Source organism: Bactrocera tryoni, chromosome 3, assembly GCF_016617805.1.
Source record: "Bactrocera tryoni isolate S06 chromosome 3, CSIRO_BtryS06_freeze2, whole genome shotgun sequence".
NCBI classification, from domain to species: Eukaryota; Metazoa; Arthropoda; class Insecta; order Diptera; family Tephritidae; genus Bactrocera; species Bactrocera tryoni.
In genome coordinates, this window is record NC_052501.1 from 72637518 (window position 1) to 72661700 (window position 24183).

General features: G+C 33.4%; 1 protein-coding gene across 5 annotated transcripts in view; it reads left to right on the forward strand.

The window, feature by feature from the left end:
• The first annotated feature begins 299 nt into the window (after positions 1 to 299).
• The window catches only part of LOC120770591 (transient-receptor-potential-like protein), a 52713-nt gene continuing 28829 nt past the window's right edge, over positions 300 to 24183 (forward strand). Inside the window, exons 1-3 of one of the 5 annotated variants that reach the window (XM_040098186.1) lie at positions 300 to 779; positions 11469 to 11636; positions 14133 to 14263. In XM_040098186.1, the coding sequence (XP_039954120.1) occupies positions 11589 to 11636; positions 14133 to 14263 (179 nt within the window). In that variant the 5' untranslated portion in view covers positions 300 to 779; positions 11469 to 11588. Of the gene's footprint in view, positions 780 to 4063; positions 4139 to 11468; positions 11637 to 14132; positions 14264 to 24183 lie in introns of those variants that run through there. The other 4 variants (XM_040098184.1, XM_040098187.1, XM_040098185.1 and 1 more) reach the window with 4 other exon arrangements.

The window sequence follows — 24183 nt, forward strand, 5'->3', positions numbered from 1 at the left end:
ACACACATATACACACAAACACACGCACTAAACTCACTACTAGTTGTTGACATTTGAACGCTGCGCCATCGATATCCATCAAAACTGTTATTTCATAGGAAATACATAAGTCTGCATACAGTAAGTATTTCTCGTTCTGGCCACACACCACATAACCAACAGGCTTTACAACAAATATTTAACGTTTTAGTCTAATTAAATTAGGCTCATTTGTCTGTCATCATATTGCTATTGTTATTGCTACGATGTTGGTGCTATATAAATTTCAGCGCCCCATGGCGAGCGCACTCAAAACGCAACGGTATTTTCGCGCAAGTGGCAACGGGCGCCCGTCAAGTGCTGGGAATACAAACAAAACACACCAAACAAGGAATTTCATTCTTTTTGTCGAGCGAATAAAATTGCGCGAACGAATTTGTGAATATTAAAGTAGTGGGCGCGAGTCGCGCAACACTTCAGCCGTGTACGCGAAAACCGGATAACTGTAAAACGCTGGCAAAACGGCCGCAGCTCTTCACGCGGAAGTGTCACGCTGTTGTTGGTAGTTTTGCGGTGTTGTTGTAGCTGTTAAGCGCTCGCCGAAGTGTTGCGGAAAGTTTTGTGTTGAAAGTGTTTGTCTTGGAGGATATTTTGAAAATTAGAAATAATAAAAAAAGAGATTCAAAAAAAAAAATCAGAAGTTAAAAATTAAATAAAAAATAAATTAAAAAATATAAAAGTGTTTAAGACTATAATTGATTGTAAATAGTGCTTTAAGTTCGAAAGAAAAACTTGAGCAGGTAATGAGTCAAAAAAAATTAAAATAATAATAAAATGTATAAAAAAATTAAAAAAATTAAAAAAAAATTAGTTATTAACTACAAATTAATTAGTATTCTAACTAAGTGATGATAAGTTACTGAAAATTATCTTGAAGTGTATTTCAAAATGTTACATTAAATCGAATGGAAATAGAAAAAAATAGATAAGTGCTTGCTAACTTTAAATAATATATTAAAAAATTTAAACAAAAATATTTAATGTGATTAAAACAGTTCAAAATAAGTGCATTTAACAAAAAAAATAAAAATAAAAATATGTATATAAAATTAATTAGCAAAAATAACATTACAAAATAAAAAAAGGAATTCAAATAAAATTATATTAATTAAAATGGAAAAATGCTAAAATATAATAAAATAAAAACAATATTAAAAAATTAAAAACAAATTATAAAAAATATATATAAAAAACTTTAAATAGAAAAATGAAAAAAATACATAAGAATAAAAAAAACTGAAATAAAATATATTAATGTAAAATAAAATTTATTTAAAAAAGTCTTCAGTTAAAATGTTTAATACTTTTAAATTGGATAAAATAAAAAACACGTAATAAAATAAAATTTAAATAATATAAAATAAAAAAAAAAATCACGTAATAAAATATAATTATATTAAATTAATATAAAATAAAATTAATCAAACAAGTGAAAAATTTTTTAAAATAAAATCAAAGAACTAAAAAAATAAATAAAAAAAAAATTCAATAAATAAAATAAAGTGAAAAAATAATGTAAAACGAAATAAAATAAAAGTGAAAAATATATAGAACAAGAATAAATTATATTAAGTAAAATAAAAATAATATAAATAAAATAATAAAAAAATAAAGTGAAATAAAAAATTTAAATTGGAAAAGTCAAATTGATATTAAATCAAGCAGAAAATATGATAAAAATATAACACAATACAAAAAAAAACAATAAAATAAAATAAAACACAATGAAAGTAAAGTCATATATATTAAATAGACTAAAATAAAATAAAAAAAATATAAATAAAATAAAATTTATTTCGTTAAAATGAAATTAAGGGAATAAAAATTAATTATCATAAAAATATATTACAAAATATTAAAAAAATAAAATAAATAAAAAAAATATATATATATTTATGTTAAATAAAATTAAATAAAAAAGTAAAAATTCAGTTCAAAAGCAAAAAAAAAATAATAATAAATTTAATTCATAAAAATAAAAAAAATAATAAAATTAAATAAAATATTTTGAAAAAGTAAAAGAAGAAAAATAGTAATAAAATGAATCATGTAAAATAAAATATTAAAATTGAATAAGATAAAATTAATAATAAATAAAAAATAAAATAAAATAACAAAAAATTATATATGATAGAATTGATATTAAATCAAGATGAAAATTGAAAAAAAGTTTAATGCAATAAATTAAAAAAAAATTAAAATTATATAAGTAGATTGAAACTATGTGAAGAAAGCAATATAGAATATTTATAAAATAAAATAAATTAATTTGAAATTGAAATTAATAAATTAAAATAGCTTTAAATTATAATAAAATGAAATAAATTAAATTAAAGGAAATAAATAAAAGAAAATTATAAAAAATAAAATCTTAAGATTTAAAGGGTTAGTGGGGAAAACTGGCCCGTTTTTTTGAAATTTTTTTTTTTCATAGAAATTTTTATTCTGCAATAGAACTTTTTTCACATATCAGATATATCGTGGAGTGCATAAACAATTTTTTCGGAATTTTTTGATGACATCTGTTGGAGAAATGACTGGGTGAATGAGATGGCGCACACGATTTCTCATGTTTGGGTTATCTGAAACACGAAAACCCAATTTATTCTAAAAAAGTACGTGAATGGTTATCGTCCCTACTATAATCATGAAAAAGTGTTGATAAATAAAAAATAATTAATGTTTTTTTTCTATTTTCCCCATATTTTCTTACATAAATTTTATCATAACATTATCAATAAATTAGAAAAAATATAGGGACGATAGCCAGGCGTTTTGTAAATATTAAAAAAATTAAGCAAATCGGTTGAGTATTGCTTGAGGTGCGCTCTCCGAGCGCTGTGAACGTCGAGCAGTATTATTATGTTTGGGCCTTTTTCGAAACCTTCCAATGGTAAAGTGGGTTTCTACATTAATTCTAAGGGTATAAGGGAACAGAAAATGCAAAAAACAAAAAAAAAATGTTGAAAAAAGATTACCCTACTGACCCCTTAATATAATAACAAAATATTAGATTATAATAATAATGACACAAAATAAACAAATAAAAGTCAAAAGTAAATTAAATAAAATACGCTAATAAAAAATTAAAGCGTAAGCGGTGTCTACGCCAATTAAGAAGAAGAAGAAAAAATTAAATTAAATTGTGTAAAAAAAGTAATGGAATTATATTGTATTTCGTAATATTTATACTACTGAAATAAATCCAGAAGAAAAGTTTTATCAAACGGAAATATTAAAAGAATAATTTGTTTTAGAAAAAATTGTTATTACTACCTAAAATTGGTTTTTACTAACGACAGTACCACTTTTTTAAATTTCTTTTTTGAATTCTCATATTTAAAAAAAAATGTAAAAAACAAATTGTGAATTGAAATTTAAAATGTAAAGTTTTAAAATTTTTACAATTATTTTGAAAGATATATTTCTAGTATTTTTTATAGAGTATTCTATAATACAGAAACTATTTTTGCAGAACACAATATGTTAAAGAAAGTTTAACCATTGATAGCATACTCTGTTTCATGTTTTGTATGACAGTCCTACATATGTATATATCTGTATATCTAGTATAATATATTTTGTTAGTATTATATAGTTTAAAAATTTAGAAAAAAAAATATAGATAGATTTCTGCAACAGCATAGCTTACTTCTTGCCTGTTTCGAAAATATTTCAGATTTAATATACTTTTGAGGTTACGGAAAAACAACAAATATTAAGGCATCTATTATATAAAATATACGTCCGGAAGTAATATACAAAAACTAAGTTCTTAAACAAAATAAAATTTTTCGAAAATTAAACGTCAGGAAAAATAATGAATAAAATATCCAAAAAAAAAAAGAAAAATATATAAAAAATCTATCTCCTAAATATAACAACAATTTAGAAAAAAATTTATTTTTCCTGCAAAAATTTTAATTTCTTGCTTCTTTAATTTTCTTCACAAATATTTCCAGCTCTTTGATTTGATTTGTAGTTTTCACGTAATTTTTGTTTTAATAAAAGCAACGCATGCATAAGAAAATTAAAAATGAAGATCGTGCCGGAGCGTTTAGAGAAACTGCAAGCTTTTGTTTGCTCCAGAATGCAGCAGGTGAGCTGTTCAAGCGTAACGCCTCGGGCATGTAAAAAGCTTTTAATGGATGCAATTCGATGTGCACAGTTGTTGTTCAATGTGTCTCATTTGTTACCTTAGTAGGTGGTTACACCTGTAAATATACACACAAAAGTTATATGCGAAAATATGTGTTGAATTTACAAATTTTTCAACCAAAATATTCTTTCTTTAATTTTATTAATTTTGTGTTTTGAAATAAAAAATATTCAAATTTTCAATACAAGGAATACCTAAAAATATGTATATAAATTATCAGTAAGACTGTCAATTAAGCCATGCCTCTGTTTGTATATATGCAAGCTAGTCCCTCAGTTTTGGAGATATCAATCTGAAATTTTGCACACGAATTTTTCACGCAAAGAAGCTGCTAGTTTGTCGGAATCACTGATATCGAATCACTGTATCGTATAGCTACCATACACACTGAATCATCGGCATCAAGCACTTGTATGAAAACCACTTTTATTTGACGAGAGATCTTCAAGAAATTTTGAAAAAGTTTTAATTCCAAGCCATCGCTACAATCTTCGAAGAAATTGTTCAGATCGGACTACTATAACGTGTAGTTGCCATACAAACTGACCGCTCGAAATCAAGTCCTAGGAAGAAATCTTTTTAGATTTTAATTGCGAAATTTTCGCAATTTGCTATTTAACTACATAGCACCATTAAAAATCTGTTTCAAAATATTTCAAGCCATTAAAAGTGTCCAAAATTAAAGCTCGTTGAAAAATATTTGGTTAAACAGACTTAATATACAAATATTTCCACTGTGTCCATACATATGCATATGTATGTATATATAATATAAAAATTGCGCTGGCTTAAAGTTTAAAAGAAGCGCAAAAAATGTGGCTAACGGGTCACAAAAACCGCAACATATAAATATATTTAAATGTATATAATATATATACGATGCACCCTGCAAATGTAAGGTATCACAGAGCTTTTTATGAAACGAAACCAAACCAATTTTTTGCTCATAACATTTCAACTTTCTGATTTTTCAGTTTGTAAACAGAATTTGCATGGAAATTATTATTTTTTACAAAGCTGTGTATTAAAAAATAAAGAAAATGTAGCACATTGCATACTACTAGGCGCTTAAGCTGTTAAATGAGATATAAAGTGTTGAAATAGTAGCATAAATGCGAGGGGAAAACAAAACATAATTTTGGCAGTGTGTAAAAATTAAGCAGTTAACTAAAGTTGCGCTTAAGCCCTGCATAACTTCACTGTAACACATTACGACACTTTTTTGGTGGTTCATAAAGTGGCTTAACTTTTTCGCTGCTACCAAATGAAATTATTGCATTACTGTAAAAAATGTGAAATAAACGGAGTTTTGGGTTCGCAGTTGACAGTGTGATTTTTCGTGAATTTATTTATTTAAATGTGAATTTTTATAATATAGAATATAAAAACCATGAATATAAATAGAGGGGGAAAATTTAGAACGGAGAACACACAAATACTATTTACTAATATATCGCTTTTTGCTAATATAATAGGTTGTCAAAAAAGTCTTGCGGTATTTTTATTGAATTTTTTTTTTTTATTGAAATCGAAATGAATTTTTGATGACTCATGCCCAGCTCTTGACCGATGCTACGGCTGCTACTATGCCGGTCTGTTTCGAACAATTCAGCGATTTTATCGCAATTTTCGACGACAGGCCTTCCGGAGCGTGGCGCATCTTCGACCACCTCTACACCAGAACGAAAACGTTGAAACCATCGTTGTGCGGTGGAAATGGAAACTGTATCGGGTCCATAAACTGCACAAATTTTATTGGCGACTTGAGATGCATTTTTGCCTTTATCGTAGTAGTGCTGTAAAATATGCCGTATTTTCTCTTTATTTTGCTCCATGTTTGCGACGCTATAACTCACGAACGACTTAAAAGAAACGGCAATTAATCAAATACGTGTTAGCGCGTGAAATGTGCTTTCCAAAAAGGTATAGCATGACCCGATGCGACGAATAAAACTAGAACTACGCGCTTTCAGCGCCAACTAGCGAAAATACCGCAAGAGTTTTTTGACAACCTCTAAATAGAGATGGAAAATTTAGAACGCAGAACACACTAATAATGTCTACTAATAGATATCGCTTTTTGCTAATAAATATATTATAATCGTATGATTTTCATAAAAGAACATAAGTATAAACATTTATATAAAGATATCAACAAATTTTTTTTGTATAATTTGTAGCTGTGGCGGAGAGACCTATTTTTAAAGCAGAAACTTAGGTCTGATTAGAATAGAATAATTTGAGGTATACAGTGTTAAAAAAGTTTAATGTATAGACAAGATTGTATGTGCCCACTTTTATTAAATATTTAAGCTTTACTTTTTTATATTCCATGTTTCATATCACAGATACATATATTTGGTGGTCGAAGAAGTCTTTTCGTATTTTTAATCCAACTACAACTAATTTTTTTACATTTGTAATGATATTTAATCTACGAAATATGTACCATTTTGTTCAACCACTTTTTGCCATATTTCCGCTAGAGATATTATTCCAACAGTGTTGAATTCTTCTGGTTTCCCTGCGAAAAGCTGCCACAAGTAATTTCCACAAGCTTCTCTTAAAGCCAACTTTACTCTATTAAGGGAGTTCTGCATTGACCTAAACAAATGGTAGTCCGATGGTGCAAGGTCAGGTCTATATGGTGGATGTATCAAAGCATCCCAGCAAATCGCTCCCAGTTTTTGCCGAATCGACAAAGATACCACGTACATCTCTGTTGTTCTGATAGAAAACGAAGCCATTTCTGTTGATCAGTTCTGTCCATTTTTTTCTATTGCTTGCTTCAATCTAATCAGTCGTTGACTGTTAAAAGTAGAATAAATCGTTTGACCAGGCTGGAGCAGCTCATAGTGGATGATTCCTCTCTAATCCCACCAAACACTCAGCATAAGCTTTGGAAGCGTCAATCCTAGCTTTGCGTTAGTAGTCTCTCTCTTTAGTCTCCTGTTAACACTCGTTTCAGAAATGGTTCGATCGCATTTCGTTTCAGCAGAGAATCGCAGATGTTAATTCGGTCCATTAAATTTTTTCCAGGCAATTCATGTGGTACCCAAATTTCGAGCTTCTTTTGGTAGCCAACCTTTTTTAAATGTTTCAAAACCGTTTGATGGTGAATGTTAAGTTCCTTAGCGATGTTGTGGGTGCTTATATGATGGTCCTGGTCAATATTTTTCATAATTTCATTAACTTTTTCAATGATAGGTCGACCAGAGCGAGATGCATCTTTCACATCAAAATTTCCGGCATGGAAGCAAGCCGACCATTCTTGTGCTACACGAACTAATACGGCGTCGTCTCCGTAAACTTCACAAATTTTATTTGTGGCCTGCGTGGCATTCTTCCCTTTTTTAAACAAAGTTTTCAAAATATAGCGAATTTATTCATTATTTTCACTCATTTTTGAACAGCTGTAACTTTTTTTCAACTTCCCCGAATTAAATTTTTTTAAATAAAGCTTAAGATCTCACCTTTCCAACACTATACGATATGATACAATGTGATTGGTAGTACTGGAAATATACGACTAAAACGACAGCTATTGACAAAAAACGAAAAGACTTTTTCGACTACCATATATCTATGTATTTCTGGGACTTAAGTAAATTGTTTGTTTCGAATGATTCGGTGATGATTTTCTCCTCTTAAAAAGACCGTTCTGCAGAGCTGTATTGTGATCCTCACATATTTAGAATCAATGGCTTCGTCATCACTACTTTATTTTATTTTAAAAAAATTTGTAACCTTTCCAAAAATTGCATACTAAAAATAATTTATATTAATTTTCTGCAGAGTTATAAACTAAATTATCTCAAAAAGGTAAAATTTTTGGCTTACTTCAAAAGTAAAATATTTTTTTGTAATTACTCTACACTTAAATGTTGCCACTCTCTTCGATATACCACATAATTACAACTTGAAACTCCAGCACAGCGCACCCTACTCTGGCAATATTTATGTGTTTGTAGTTTGTTCATAACAACGCATATCAGCGCGCTATCATCGTCGGCTTTGTGGAGGACATTCATTTTTTATGCGCTCAACTTTTGTTTTCCGAATTCCCGCCGGTGCAATTTCGCTCAGTTAGCCGAAAATTCGGCGCACTAGAAGTGGGGTGAGCCAACACAATGAGGATGAGGATGAGACACAAAACGACACGCCGCACTCAGTTTCGGCTGTGTAGTGGCTTGGTGTGGTAGCTTTCATGTACAAACTGGTGTTTACCAGCTTTGAGCGCGTGAAATACTTTTTTGCCTTCGCGCTGATATATTTTATTTATGCTCCGTGTGGTATTTAAGGTGCGACAACTTTGCTTGTGTTTTGCGAAACACAAACATATCTACCTATAAATACTGCGTTGAACATGGCGGTGTATGAGCTGTAGTCATATTCGAGCTGCTGTACCGTTATGCGAGCAGCATAAACATGTTGAATGCGCCAGAAATGGTTTAACAGCTGCCAACGGTTAAGCGCGTTTTGTCGGATTTGATTAAGTGAAAATAGTTTTGCATGTGAACAAAGCATGAGATTTACAGTTATTTTGCCATTTTATTATATACCGTGAGTGCATAAAGTTGCGCGGCATAATTTTTTGGGGAATATTAACAATTTAAAACTTTTGGTGAAATGTTTTGAACCATGTGTCGCGAAGGATAAAGTATTGTCGGTTAATGGTTGTTTATATCCGTGTTTTCTGCTTAGGTTTGAGGCCGCTATTTTTGTTGATGAGATCTTTCAGTTATCAGCTGGTATTTCCTGCTTGAAATGCCGCTGTTTTTTCATGTTCTTCTATGATAGAAGATATATAGATATCCACTATAGCTTCTTCCACAGGTTACACCCATTATTCGCCACTTGTAAAGGAATTCTGTCTAATCTTTCTAGGTAGTTGCATCTGATATCCCCTTTTAAATAAAAATCTGCTTACTTGAAAATGAAGTCACTTCGGCTTCACTTAGGGCTCAGAATCACATAATGTCCCGAAATAAGTTTTGGTTTGGTATCTCTGCATAAGTTGGAAAAGATTATTTATAGATTAATTTTTATCGATTATCAACAACGTCTTGTGTCATATACAATCTCTTTTCCTTGACATTAATACTATTCTGTTTAAAATATGCGTACAAGTAAGTCTCCTTCTATTAGAAAGAAATTCTCCTTTGGAGAGACCTTCTTCACGATTATGTTGTTATTAAAGCACGATAGTTGCATTTCAGGTGACGTTATACATTATGTGTTACTCATACGACATGGTGTACCATATGAATTCACTAGAGTTGATGCATAATTTTAACTCCGTTTAATTTTTAAAGGAAGATTTTTCAGAAAATAATTCTTCAGACCTTTTTTGTAGCTTTTTTGAAGTTAGATTTATTTTTTTTTTTTTTTAATTTGAGATTTATTTGCGTTAAAGATAAAAAATTGATTGCAAAACATCAAAAGATTCCATATAAAAAAAAAAATAAAAGAAAGAATGCTAGTTAGGCTCGGTTGAAATGGAAAAAAATTACTTTTGTGCATTGACACTATTCTATCAACGCATAAACTAAAACTAAATTGGCAAAAAATATACCATATAAATAAGGGACACCCTAATTTTACATGTATATGCATACCAAAGGCTTTAATATTGCTTTAACTTTTATTCTACTAGCATGCAATGAATAGCTTTTTGGGTAAATTTATAACATTGTTTGCTTTAAGTGTCCTTGAGTTCTCAGTTGCCTGCGCAAACTTTGCCAAATGTTAGCAAATATAACTAAAATAAATAAAAGAAATAAAACGTAGACGGGGATATACTTGTATACTAACTATGAAATTTCCACATGCCTTCCAACTGAAGCTTCTGTGTGTCCTTATTGCTCTTTTTGGTCTGCTGAAAGTTATTGACTCATTTGCTAACTAAGTACACAAATTTCTAGCAAAATTTTTATTGCCAGTACTAGTAAAAGTTGAGCTAAAAACATTTAATTCTTTATTAATGAAATTCAAATAAATAGTGAAAAATTTGATTTGTTTGTTAGGAAAATAATTTTTTTATATAAATTTGAGTTTAAATTTATAAGCTTTGTTAAAAAATTTTATTACTTCGATGCTTTTAAACTTTTTTTTGTCGATTTGAGTTATTAAAAGAGTTTAGCTACTTATCATTTTAAATATTTGCAATAACTAAATACAAATATTGTTAAAGCGAATATTTTTATGTCTCAAACCCTCAGCTAAACTATTTGCAAACAGAAAAGTATACTTTTTTTTTGAATCACACTACTTATAAATTGATTGATTATAATTGAGGATAGCTAAACTGAATTTATCTTCAACTCTCAACTGCTTATAAGACAAAAGAATTCTGACGGAAGTCGGAGTACTTAAGACTTAATTGTCATGTTCTCTATTCTGTTATGAAAGAAGTCAAGACAGATTATATTAATTTTTTATTGCATGTATTCAGAGACCATGCTTATATGAATATGAGTTGGGATGTTTTAATATGTTTTAATATTATTGAGCGGATACAACTGGCGTTAATGTTTAGTTTGAGGCTTCTGAGGTGAGAGCAATAATATCTGATAAAATAATGTTAAGCATTATTCTTTAGGATTTCACTTCAATAAAAAAACAGTTGAGTAAGCTGGTAAGCTTGAAAATACAGCAAAAACTTTAGATAGAACGGATATACATATTTTTCCTTGAATGCGCTTGAGATTTCAGAAGTTAACTATACTAGATTGTTACCGTCGGCTTCTCGCCACCGTTAAGTTATTAACTCTCGACAACTCTTTTGAAATTAAAAAAAAAAATGAATTGAGATTGCGTAGATTGCGTCACATCATAACTGAAATTTTTAGTAGGTAAATAATGAAGGATACTTAGCAGAAGTCTATACTATATAAAATTTTCATCTTAAAAAAGTAAAAAGATAATTAGTACAAAGCTCAAACACTCGTACCAGGAACTGCATAAGTTGAAAACTGTGAGAAATGATTTGAAAGCGGAAAAATTTTAAAAAATTTAGAAATCAGATTATATACTATACTAGATAATATACCAGATAATTTAAAATAAAAAACATTTGCCTTGAAATATGACTACTCTGTTCAGTAAATGAGAATTTCCTTAAAAAATTTACTTCGGGGAAGTTCTTTTAATATTATGAAATTAAAATTATTTTAAGTTAGAACAAAAATGATAAAAAGTTTTTATTGAAAAAAGTTTGGATGAAAAATAAAACAAATTTAAATATAAAAAAATTACAATTAAATTGAAGCATTTTCTTAGCAAGCAATTAACAACAACTGAAAACAACACTAGTGTTTTATACCTGCATGTGTAGACTACAATTCTAAAGAACTGTTCAACTACAAAATTAATAAAATTGTGTATAAAAATGAGCCAAAATACAAGTATGGGTATACAGAAGCAGCTGCCTGTGGGTGTAAGTGTTATAATTAAGAGTAGTATAATAGGCCAGATCTTATGAAATCCATAATGTTTTCAGATATTTATAGAATCCCTTTAGCAACCAGTGTAGTTATGTTAGGTGAAATTTTTTGCTAATGTTGGTTAGAAATTCTAACTACATACTGTTATTTGTAGAAACACTGACAATGACTTTCTAATTATTTATTTATTTTTTGTTTAATTTATTAATTCAAAATGTGTATGCTTAGAGCCAGTAATTTTTTATCATTTATTAACGAAAAGTTTTCTCAATTAGCAATTCTTAACATGCTTTAGCATTCAGCGCTTTACTAATCATTTTTTCACAGTGAATAACTGCTGAAAGTTGATAAGCTTTGACAGTTTGGTTTATAGTTTTTTAATTTTTCAACATCATTTCCCATAATTAAGTAATCATAACAAAATAAATAAAATATATTGCCAAGTGAATTTCGAAGTTTTTGTTAAAATTTAAGTTTCATTTACATAAGAGTAATAATTAAAATGTTGTGGATTTTAGAGTATATTTTAATGAAAGACATGGACTATCTGAAACACTACTACAATTTTCTTATAACAATTTTGTAGTTATTTTTGCAAGCCTGGTAGTGAGAGATTACCATTTACAAATAAAATACTGAAGATTTTTATCTGCTCTGCTATATTTGCTCCATATAAGATATATACTAAGGCTTTGAAGGGTAAATAACCTTCTATTTAGTGGTTCAGAAAAATATTGCCTACATTCTGTAGTGGTTTTCCAAAGACATACACCCTTAGCCACACAAAAATCGTCTTCGATTTAGTAACTTCTGTGTTGACAAAAAAATGTTGTTTACGTTTCGACAGTTTTTGTAGTGTGTTTCTGAAACTACATACTTTAAATCACCCCAAAATGCTATTCGATTTAATAGTTTCAGTATTAAAAAAAAAAAAAAAAAATTGTTGCCTACCTTTAGGCTATTTTTGGACTGTATTTGAAAAGTCATTTACCCATTTTTGGTGTAGTTAAAAAAGTATAACTATAATATACTATTATAGTTGAATATTCTTAAGGTTGAAACATTTTAATGACATAAATTATGGCAGGATTCAGAACAGCAATTCTTCTAACTCAAATTGGTAATATAATAATATTTATGGGGGAGCTTAAAAACATCGATTTTTGCGAATTAAAACCAAAACCGTGTTTTAAATTTTCAAGGTATATTTATACATGCCCAAGAATAAACAGTAAAATAAAAAACAACAAAAACTAAAAAATTTTTTTTAGTTAAACGAGGTCTCCGACTGCGCTAAAAAAGGTCCTCCACTGCTTTAATGATTTTGGCCTTCTCTGTAGATAAAAACTTAAAGAAAACAAAAAACGCTTGTTAAACTCGAAGGTATTCCCCGTATAAGCTATCCAAATATGAAAAACTAAGTAAATCGACTTTTTCCAAATTTCCATAAAATTCAACTCAAACGTCGGCATCCTAAAATATGACTACTACTCTTGGACCTAGAGACTGAACTCCCTCTGGTATCGGAAAAAACCAAAATTGGTCTATGCGTGATCCATTGGCCTACCAGTTTAACCTGACCTAACTTTTTCAAAAATTTCATACTTGTTTTAAAGTTAGAGTATGTATAAATCTAAGTTAGATTATATATTTATACGTGTGTCATAATGTTTCGGTTAAATATTACAATTTTTTTTTTGCACAATTGCTATTTACATTGTAATTTGTAAATATAATAGTTTTTATTATTCGTAATTTTTTATATATGTTTTGGCCACTAACGACAAAATGTCTTACTTCCTTGTATTTACAACCGCTATAATTATTTTTAAGTAAAATATATTAATATCTGCAAGAAAATGTATATAATTTCGTGGGAATAAATAAACATTTTTGTTTCAAATTCTACATTTTCATTTGTTTTGCACCTAAACCTCCAAATACGTATGATTAACACATCTGATTAAAGCACAACTGCAAACATTTCCCTTAAACTGAGTTGAAAAAATTCCCTCCTAACACAAAACACGCATCTTCAAATCATTTATTTCGCTTGTTGGCTTGCTGTCATGAAATATGAACGCTGTCGGAAACGCTTAGCATAACAGAATCCGCTCTTAAAAATCACAAACTCATACAAAATACGCCAACTTCATCGGCAGCTTTTTCGGTTAGCAGCCTGCAATTCGCTTTCTACCAAATATTATAGTCACGTTCATACACGCACACACACACACATGTGCTTTTATTGTATTGTAAGCCTGTGTACATTAATAATATATTTAAATAAGCTTTAAACTTATTACACAACCACTTCGACACTTGACTTACTCTCTTCTCACCTTTCTACGCATATTTGCCGCCACGGAAAATCGACACTCACACACTTCAACTTGAACTGGAATTATGAAAACACCACTTACACACATGAAATCCGCTTGCTTGCGTGGGTTTGTTTGTGTGCTTACTGGTGGATATTGTGGGCGCAGGTGCCGGCACATGCCTTGCCGACTGGCGTGCGTAAGGGCTGCTTACCTTTGGGATTACCGCAGCCGTTATTGTTGGAGGAGAAGAAATTCCTGTTGGCGGTGGAGCGCGGTGATATCGGCAATGTACGCAGGTGAGTGAATGAAATGAGTACATGTAATATGTATATTTTCAATCATATTTGTAGAAAATTAAAGCGGTGCTATAAATAAATGCATTTGTATATTAAATGATACACATATATACAGCTTATATAAAACTCATATGAAGAAATTTGTTGTTTTGGTTGTTGCAAATTTTAACAGATCGAAAAGACATTTACAGCTCTGCAGTTGTTTATTTCGCATTTATGGCAAACGAACTTAAAACCTTATTAAAGACGACATGGCGTATGAGCAACTTTTGACTTACTTTTATTTCTAAACATTTTTTTTTCGAAGTGTTACCAAATTCAAACTGCTATAACTACCACACTATTAATGACAGCGCGCTTAAATTTACACCAATAACAAATCATTCCATTGTTTACAAGCGTACAAAAACATTTTAGTCTGTGTCGTGTGAAAAAAAAGTTATACGTGATGGAATTTAAACGTAATAGTGTGATTGCTTTATATTTGGCTGGAAAATCACAAGCAGCAATTGTTCGTCAGCTAAAACATCTCGAAGTGAACAAAATGTTTGTGTATCGCATCTTATAAATCGTTACAATGATACCGGCAGCATCGCAAAGACGCCATGGAGGTGGTCATAAGAAAACAGCAACATCACCTGAGATGATTCGAAAAGTGAAGGCTCGACTTGAACGAAATCCACGTCGAAGTGGCAATCAAATGGCTAAAGAGCTGAAAATTTCGCAAAGTTCAATGCAACGACTGTTGAAAAATGAGCTAAAGGTCAAGCCTTACAAGTTCCAAGAAGGACACAATCTTACACCGCAGCAAAAAAAAATTAGACTCGAAAGAGCGAAGGAGTTGTTACACTTGCACGAACGTGGCGAATTTCCGAACATTGTGTTTTCTGATGAGAAGAATTTCCCTATTGAGCAAATCATAAACTCTCAAAATGACCGTGTTTACTTGACCGAACGCACGTACGAGAATTTAAGCCTACGAATGGCCACCCGAAGTAATTTCCCATCGCAAGTGATGGTATGGGCTGCCGTGACCGCTGATGACACCACAAGCTCACATTCGTGCAGCATGCAACTCGTTTTTTGACCGTTTGAGGGCCATAGTCAAGGCAAAAGGTGGCCATATCGAGCTAAAGTGAATGGATTCTAAATTTTTGATTATTTTCATACATTTTTGTCATTGAAATCAATAAAAATATTATCAAACTAAAAAATTATAGTCGTTTGAATAGGTAACACTTCGAGTGGGTAACCCTTATATCCGTAATTGTCTTTCAATTTTATTTCTTTTCCAAAATATAAATTTGACCTTTATAAGAAATAAGTTGTTGTTGTTTCTTGATTAAAGCGTGTTTTTTTCATTGATTTGCCTTTTTATTTCGCATAAGTCAGGTGTTTTTTGTGTTTCTCTGTAGAAGAACAAGAATTATAGCAAGAACACAAATTTTCGAAAATAAATCAGCCATTGAATGAAAATCAGTTTCTCATGCATATAATGCAATGTAAAGTGCTTAACTTCGGAGAAGTGCATCTTCAGCTACCTTGTGGGCAGAACACTGCAGTGGTAGACAGCCTGAAACAAGACTTGATTGAGAGCTCCCGAAAGAAAACACAACTTTTAACCTTCGTCTTGAGCTTCCATACATCCTTGAAAAACCTAACTACACTTTTTCCCCCGTGAATTCGCCCCACCCACATGTTACTCGGAAGCATGTGTGAGGAGTGGATGCCGTCAGGAGTAGGTTCCGCGTTGCAGTAGTCCAAGTTATCAGGCAGGCAACCGAAATAAAAGAGATATCAACGAAATGTTTCACTCTGAGACTCCTAATGTCTCCAGTTTCCTGGAGTTTTTGGCAGTAATGCATCTACCATATTTAAATATTGCTCTGGTTATATCCGCGGCTCCTTTACAACGTTGCATGGCAACCAATGCTTTCCTCACTATCTATCCAACATTAGGATTCAACGACATGCTTCTATCAAAGATTAGACTCAAATGCTTCACTTTTTCGATAGGGTGAAGTCGAAAGCTCCGCAATGGAAGAGGGTACATCCGAGATTTTGTACCTTCTGGTAAATAAAATCAGTTCAATTATTTGGGTTGACACCTAAGCCGCTTCTTTCCTCCCTGTCAGCTATCATATCGAAGTACCCTTGTGTTAATTCGCAAATAATAACGCAGAATTTTACTTTAAACATGGGAGCTACATCATTTGCAAAGGTATCCCGACCGATTTTTTCCTCGAGTTCGTTTAATATGTTATTTTCTACTAAGATACAGACTAAAGGAGACGGAACCCCAAATTGCGGGACGCTTCTCTTGAATTTTCGTAATGCACGCGTGCTGCCTCAATTCTGTTTGTGAAGAAATACCAATAGCATATTCAACAGAGCGCTGAAGGAAGCTATGAACTGAAAACCTTAACTATTCGCTAAAATGTACAACGCTTGTATAAAAAGATAGGTGTTTCCCGACTCATGGAGACAACAGCGTTGGGTTCTCCTCCCAAAATCAATGAAACCACTTGAGAATCCTTCATCGTACCGTCCTCTGTGTTTGCTCGACACAATAGGTAAAGTGTACGAGAATATAATACAAAACCACTTGGAGTTAGCAGACTAGGAAGTCGTCGGATTATCAGCGAGACAGTACGGCTTTATAAAAAAAATATCCAATATTCACACACTACGAGAAGTCATCGATACTGCGCAATGTGCAGTAAGTGACAAAAACATAATGCATGAAATACGAGTCTGGGTATACCGCATAAATATTATTACGAGTTATTTTAAAAACAGAAGTCTGATTTTTGATACGAACTTAGACACCATCTCGAGTGGAGTACACCGAAGTATCTTACTATTAGGGCCACTATTATGGAACCAAATATTTGTATAAAACGACGTGCTAAGAAGACAGCAATCAACTAAGATATAAATACAACGAGTGCTTAAATACCCTATCCCAATAGATCTCTTCTGTGAGACTCGAACTGGCTGAGCACAAAATTAAAGTTTTATTCATAAACATAAGGAAGGTGGAAACCCGAATAGAGCTCTCCACAGCCGCAGTTGAAATGAAATATTGGATTCTATCAATAGTGATGGCGAATAGAGGCTGCGTGCTTTCCAGCTGTTGATTTTTAATAGCAAAAGTAATGAGTTCCGTAATGTTGTATGAAGCACCAATATGGTTAAGGCGCTAATTGCAGTGCATTTGCTTTCTGCAATTCGAGTCATAAGTGCTTTCCGGACTATATCAACCGACGCTACTGAAGTATTAGCCAGTATCCCGCCAATTGACATCCAGCTGCACTAGAGTGATTATATCAGCTATCAGCGCCTAAAAAAGTAACGGTAAAGACAGAGCAGAGGAACAAGAGCACCAAAATGTGGCAGCAGCGGTGGCAACCTTCATCCAAAGGGCGCTGGACCCACAGACTTGTACCGATCATCCAGTCGTGGATAGGCAAACGACATGGGGACCTGGATTTCCACCTACCCAAATACTTAGTGGAAATGGTTGCTTTAGCAGCGACCTTTACAGATTCCACAATGACATAATCCAAACTGTCCGACATGTACAGAGTATATAGAAGACTCTGAACAAAAACAAGGGAAAAACTAAAAACCACACTCGACGGTAGTTTTAACGAAACTCATGTGTTAGTAGATTTAGAAATGGAAAGCTGTTAGCGAAGCGTCAGCATTCATAATGATAAAACTGAGACTTTTTCAGCAGATTAGGCGTCCGTCAGTCCCCACAATAGAGAATACTTAACTTTCCTGTCCCTACCACGAAGTAATACTTAAGCAGTGGTTTCATGGGAGTGTCTTGATTTGGGAGTAGATTAGGCTTAGAGGATTAAAGTTCCGCACTCCAGCTCTCGATGCTTTTCCCTACTATCAAAAAAAGAAAAAGGATATCATTAGGTATTCATGAATAACTACTTTCATGACAGACTTAATGAAGCGGTCGTACCGCAAATGCTGCTCATAATACTCGTATCACACACAAAAATGAGTAGAAATGAGTGTGATAGCACTGCCGAGCGGTGACTGGCCGGAAAGCATGCCGGAAGGCGCTCATTGACAAATGCACCCACGTGAATGCGAAAACAATAAAACGCACGTGTGTGTGTGTGTATTGAGCATAAGAGCTAGTGCCAACTGCTGTGTGTGACAAAACAAAACGCTCGGTTAGGTGCTGCTGAAGCTGCAAGCAAAACGGAAAATATTTCTTTTCGCAACACACAAACACAGCGGGCATTCACTGTGCGCAACAAATGAGCGCCCGAAAGTATGCCTTAGAATTTTGAGCGTTTCATTTGCTTACGTGTGTTGTTTGTTGTTGCGCAAAAATGTTCTTTGCCGTTGTGTGTGTGTGTTGCATGCCAAATGAAGCTGATATGCCGGCTTCCGCACACACTTCCTGTTATCACATCGCTCCGCAGTTTGCTGGCTGCTTACTTCCTGGCTTGTATGGGCTTGTATGGCCAACAAACTCAGCAGGCTTGCGTGTGCGTGTGCTCGAGACATTTTTATTGTCTGCTCTTACTCTTTCGAGCCACACATTGTTTGGTAGCTCCCGCCACGAAACTTACTCAACTTCCTGTTATTCCTGCACTCTCTTCTCTTTTTGCTTTGTAGTTTTTTTCTTTTTCTAAAGCTTTGTTGTGCTGCTTTTCCTTCCTAAGTCATCTTCCTGCTTGCCGCTTGCCTTGCACTCCTCTTTCATCACATGTGTGACCATTGTACCGGTGCTTGTTTATTATTATGCGGTACTTCCCTAAGGTGTCGGCACTGCCTTCCCTGTTCCGACATATTCATTTGCGTGTTAAATTACTAACTCCAGCTGTGTGCTCCGGCGACTCTATGCGAACTCTGCTTACAAATGCTTGTCATCTTATATGTAATTGTTTGACTCCAGGCTGTGGTCAACTCAAAAGCGCCGTCGGCTCCATCAAACTGGAAGTGAGTGCAAATAGCTTGTGACAATATTTGGGTCGAAGGTCAGTTGGCTAACAAAAGTTAAGTGTGCAATGTGGTAACAACTAACTGGTATTTTGAAAGCTGACATGTGAGGAGCTCTCTATAGAAATGCTTCTAGGAAATTCTTTTGATAGTAGAGAGTTTGTGGAACATGGTTTACGAATCCTCGGTTCAATTTAACCTTCTTTAATACTCGCTGGAGTCAACTTGCTGTATTTGATACTTGGAGAGAGAGTAAAGTAGAGCGTAGTGAACTTATTAAGGAGTTTTATTGTCTCCTCTTTCTTTTCAAGTAGCTTCCTTTGCAATAATCTAGGGTCCAGTAGGAGGAGGTAGAAACCCTGAAACCTCGAGCGCACAAGTTCCCAAGACTGTATCTGCGAAACTATCACTCGGATCAAATTGAAAACGTAGCGCACTATTCTAGAGGTGTTGTCGAATTTAATCAGATAACAAAAAATTTCGACCCAGCGACGTATGTTAGGTTAGGTAAGATACCTGACCTCTCAGGATGACCGGAGATTATACTTAGACTTTTATGTGTAGTCCTTTGTGAAGCCAGACGAAAACAACTTCCGTAGTTGGATCTTAGCTAATATGAAAAACACCTTAACCTATCACAAATCTGCTAGGTGTCTTATTTCCAATTCTTAACTTTCATCTCGATTTTTAAAAGTATGAGATTTGAGGTGTTTTTACCTTTAACTGCCAAAACCGTGTCATTTGAAGAGGAAGTGTGGATTGAAAGGTGGCCCTTACTGAGAGTGAAGCGTTAGTTAAACCTCTTACGATTTACCTTGAGCCAGAGGGACCTTCCGACTGTACTGCTGGTAATTGACCAACGTTTGTTCATTTGGTTGCAGGCCCCACAGTCTAGGTATGAACAACTAAAAGCCAATGGAGCTCCTAACCGTTTCCTTTCCGCAGTTATTGAGATTGAAAAATTAGTACGAGAACAAGTTCAGAAGCTTCACATGTAATTTAATGCTATACCGCTGTAACACCCAATACCCAAACCAGTCAACCACAAAATAACTCGATGTTAGAGTTAAGGAGTCTAAACATCCTCTTACTAGTCTCGAGCAAAAAATCAAAAGTTAATATCTTTGCGTTACTAACGGATTGGCTAAGCACTTTGAAGGATGCTGCTGGAGCAGTAGATCTACTGAGACTTTAATCGACTAACTATTTTTTAAATCTTAAACTGGAGCTGTTCGAAAGTTATCGTCAATATACTCCTCCACCAACCCTCCCCGGAAGCTTTGATATAACCGTCTCTCTTCTCCAACGAGTTACTTCCTTCTGTGCCTCACTCGAAGGCATGGGAACTGAAAGTGATTGCCATGGCTAGGCTAAGCTACCTGGTAGTCTAAGTATTTTGGAATGAAATCGAGGCCTACTAGGATTCCAGAGTGCTCAGGCGCGCAGTCATCTTAATATCGATATTAACTGAGTCTGATGGCAGCCTTCCTGGTCACATATCTTGCCACTATATCTTCCGCTGCTATATGAAATGATAAGCCAAATACAAAATACATATATCTCTACAATTCGATTTTATTATTCATTAAGATATCACCCTTTTTTCGATGCCTCTTTTGTAACAATATGTGTTTTTTGCTGTAAAATAGGCAACTGCCTCGGCGATTAGCTCTTCATCATCGTCAAACTTTAGTCGAGTCCAGCGAACTGGCTCTTAGGGTTTGTGCACAGAAATTAGCCTCTGGGAACAGATCCGGACAATGCGGTAAACTATTTCAGAAAAACTCCCTACATGAATGTTTTAGACGATTTCCAATAACCCAATATAATATTCGGTGTTTTAGACGATTGGTTTCTTTACACGTTCCAATAACACTATATAATGTTCGGTGTTAATCAATTTTCTCTTTGGAAGATATTTGATCAGACTTGTTAGATGCACTCCCTAGAATATAGACTTCAAAACCTTGCCACATGAATGTAGTGTCTCTGTACACGCAACAGACAACTCAACGCATGCAATCCGTATGAATGACTTGCTTCATCCATCGTCACATACGTCATCGTTACTACGGCATATGCAAATTCGGTACTCGATCGGATAGCTCCAAATACTGTTGAGACAGGAATAAATCCTGATTTTTTTTATTAGGTTGGAGCTCACTCGACATCCATTGTCGTAAAATCTCATTTTGTGGTCAGCCTTTGAAATACTTTCTACTCAATTTTTTATAGTTTTCAAGTCATTTCCATATCCAAAGCTACACCATGACGGTTAGAAAATATAAAACCAAGTCGAGTCCGATGTCTCAGCTTCGACTGTCACGGAAAGCGGTATTCGCATGTTCAAGGTTTATGATGCTACTGTCTTCTGATATTACTGGATCGTCAATTGTTTTAGAGATTCTGAAGACACTTTCGGAACCAAAGTTACACCAGGAAGGTTGGAAAATCATTTGATGAAGACCGTTAGGTAAAAGGATATTAGTGTCTCGATTTTGGTAGTCATCAAAGGTTATTTTTAAGGTAGAGTACAGTATTTCTACGTTCTAAGTTGCATAAGGTATATAAAAAAATCGGTTTGAGGAGGGATATATATTTTTAGCCGCCTAACCGACGACTTACCGATTTTGAATTCTTAAAATTAATCCATAGCTCTGTAGTTTCCTCTCCATAGCACATTTAGTACTCATATTACTATTTATGCAGTTTCCTATTTAATTTTGCTGATCACGTTCTCGGTTTTACTAATTACAACTTACAAAAAACACTAGGAATGAAATTTCCTCATGTAAAAGCAAGTAGACCTCTAGGTCTTAGCTGGAGTTCCAATAACAACCCAGAAGCTCCACATCGATTTCCTGCTGGGCTGCTTTAAATGAACTTTGTGTTCACTCATTGTTAAATGTTTTGACAAGAATTTTCCGTTATTCAATTCTGCACTCACCAGATATTTTGCTATGTTTACAAGCAGACACATGTATGATATAGGTATACAATATATGTATTTATGTATGTATATATACATATATGTATGATTGTATAAAGGCGGGTTTCAGTGCCATTGTTAATTGCTTGCCGGTCAGCAAAGCGTTGGTTTTGACAGCTTGAACTTTTGTCGTTCACGTGTCAGAAGTTGTCGCTCACACATATGGCGGTTGGTCAGTTCGCCGCAGCAATTTGTTGTAATTATTATTGTACCGTTTGTTTGTGATGGCTTTGAATGCATCACTGCGCTTATGAACTTAATTATTTTGTTGAAAGAATTTTCTTTGTTCGATTTAATATTGGTGCTACAGCGAGTTTTTTTGCGAGCATTTAATGGATGAAGGAATTTGGATGGATTTCCCAATGATTTCGCGTGTTTTTTAGCGATCAACTTCATATATATTTCAAATATAATGTCTAGAGTGAAGATCGGTTACTAAATTTTTTTAATTTTTTGAAGCTCCCTGGTCCTATCGCGGAAATGAATCAATAATTCCAGTTATAAATAACCGAAATCGTGGATTGCTCATCACCATAGACCAATAACAGGTGCTACTCTCCAAAAGAAGGCATAAAATCATCGAATAACATGATTTTAAAGGTCTTCTCCGTCCGTTCTTCCTCCGTTGATAAAAAATCGGGTTTTGTTCGAAATTATATAACGTGATATTTTTCTTGGAATAAAAGAGCCCGGAGCTGCTTTTCTCACTCCTGTTAAAGGGTTTGTTATTAAACTACATATTTTTTCTAGACATTTCCAAGGGTCTGTTGCCTTTTTAGTTAACTTTCTTTCTCTCCGTGTCTATTTTTCTCGCTACTTTTGTTCTTAGCCATCCCTTACAATTTTTTAGTTTTCCTCCATCCCAATCCCAACTCCATTCCTCCTCCTCCTTAACGACCACACTTTGTTCCACTCACTTTTCCATTCCCTTTCAATCGCATTCCAGCACTCGCCATTTGCTTAAAGCTTCAATTTGAAATTGTGATTTTTTATTTTTTCTGCCATTTAACTTTCATAATTGTTATTGACTTGGCACTTTCACGGTCTACTCGTCTGGCGCTCGCTCCCTATAGCGTCTAATGGTGAAATTGTAATTTCAATAAAATGTGAATGCTGCGGAAGCGTGCGGTCCGCAGCAAACAATGTGCTAATGCAAAGTTCGGCGAGTTAATTGATATTTTTATGCGCTCATTGATTGCCGAAGTTTGACTATTTGCCGCATTGAATTGCTTTTCCTTCCGGGTTTTCCACTAGAGAAATTTCAAAATTACAATGTTCCAATTTGATATTGGTGTTTTTTGTTTTCATTTGATTTGATTGCACTTGCTTTGAGCACTGCTTAATTAATGGGAGTGTGGGTGAGTGGCATCGCATTACAGTTATAATAAATGAGATGAAATTGAGTAGTTTGGTCGCTTTATATATTTTCACAGTTGTTTGTGTTCGAGTTCGCCTAATAGATTAGTTATGAGTGCTGATTTTGTCTTAAAAATGTCAGAGGTTTTTTACGTGCTGAACGCCCTCATGAGTCTATAAGTCCACATCCATACTTCATATATTAGTGCTCCAATAGTATTTCTCCGTTTCGTTAGTAGGTGAAAAAGTCCTCTTTCGGCGAATAAAGACCTAATTCTACAAGTCACTCATCATCCCCATCCTGATATATGATGCAGACACATGGACGATGACAACATCTGATGAGTCGACGTTATGAGTTTTCGGGAGAAAGGTTCTGTGGAATATTTATGGACCTTTGCTCACTGTGAATGGTGAGCTGTACCAGATATATGACCCCATTGACATAGTTCACCGACTTAAGAGACTGCCATGTCGTCCAATTGAATAAAAAGACTCCAGCACTTAATATTCGACGCAGTACCCGCCGGTGGAAATAGAGAAAAAGAAAGATTTCCACTCCGTAAACGGCTTTTGCGCCAGTAAAAAAAAGACATAGGTG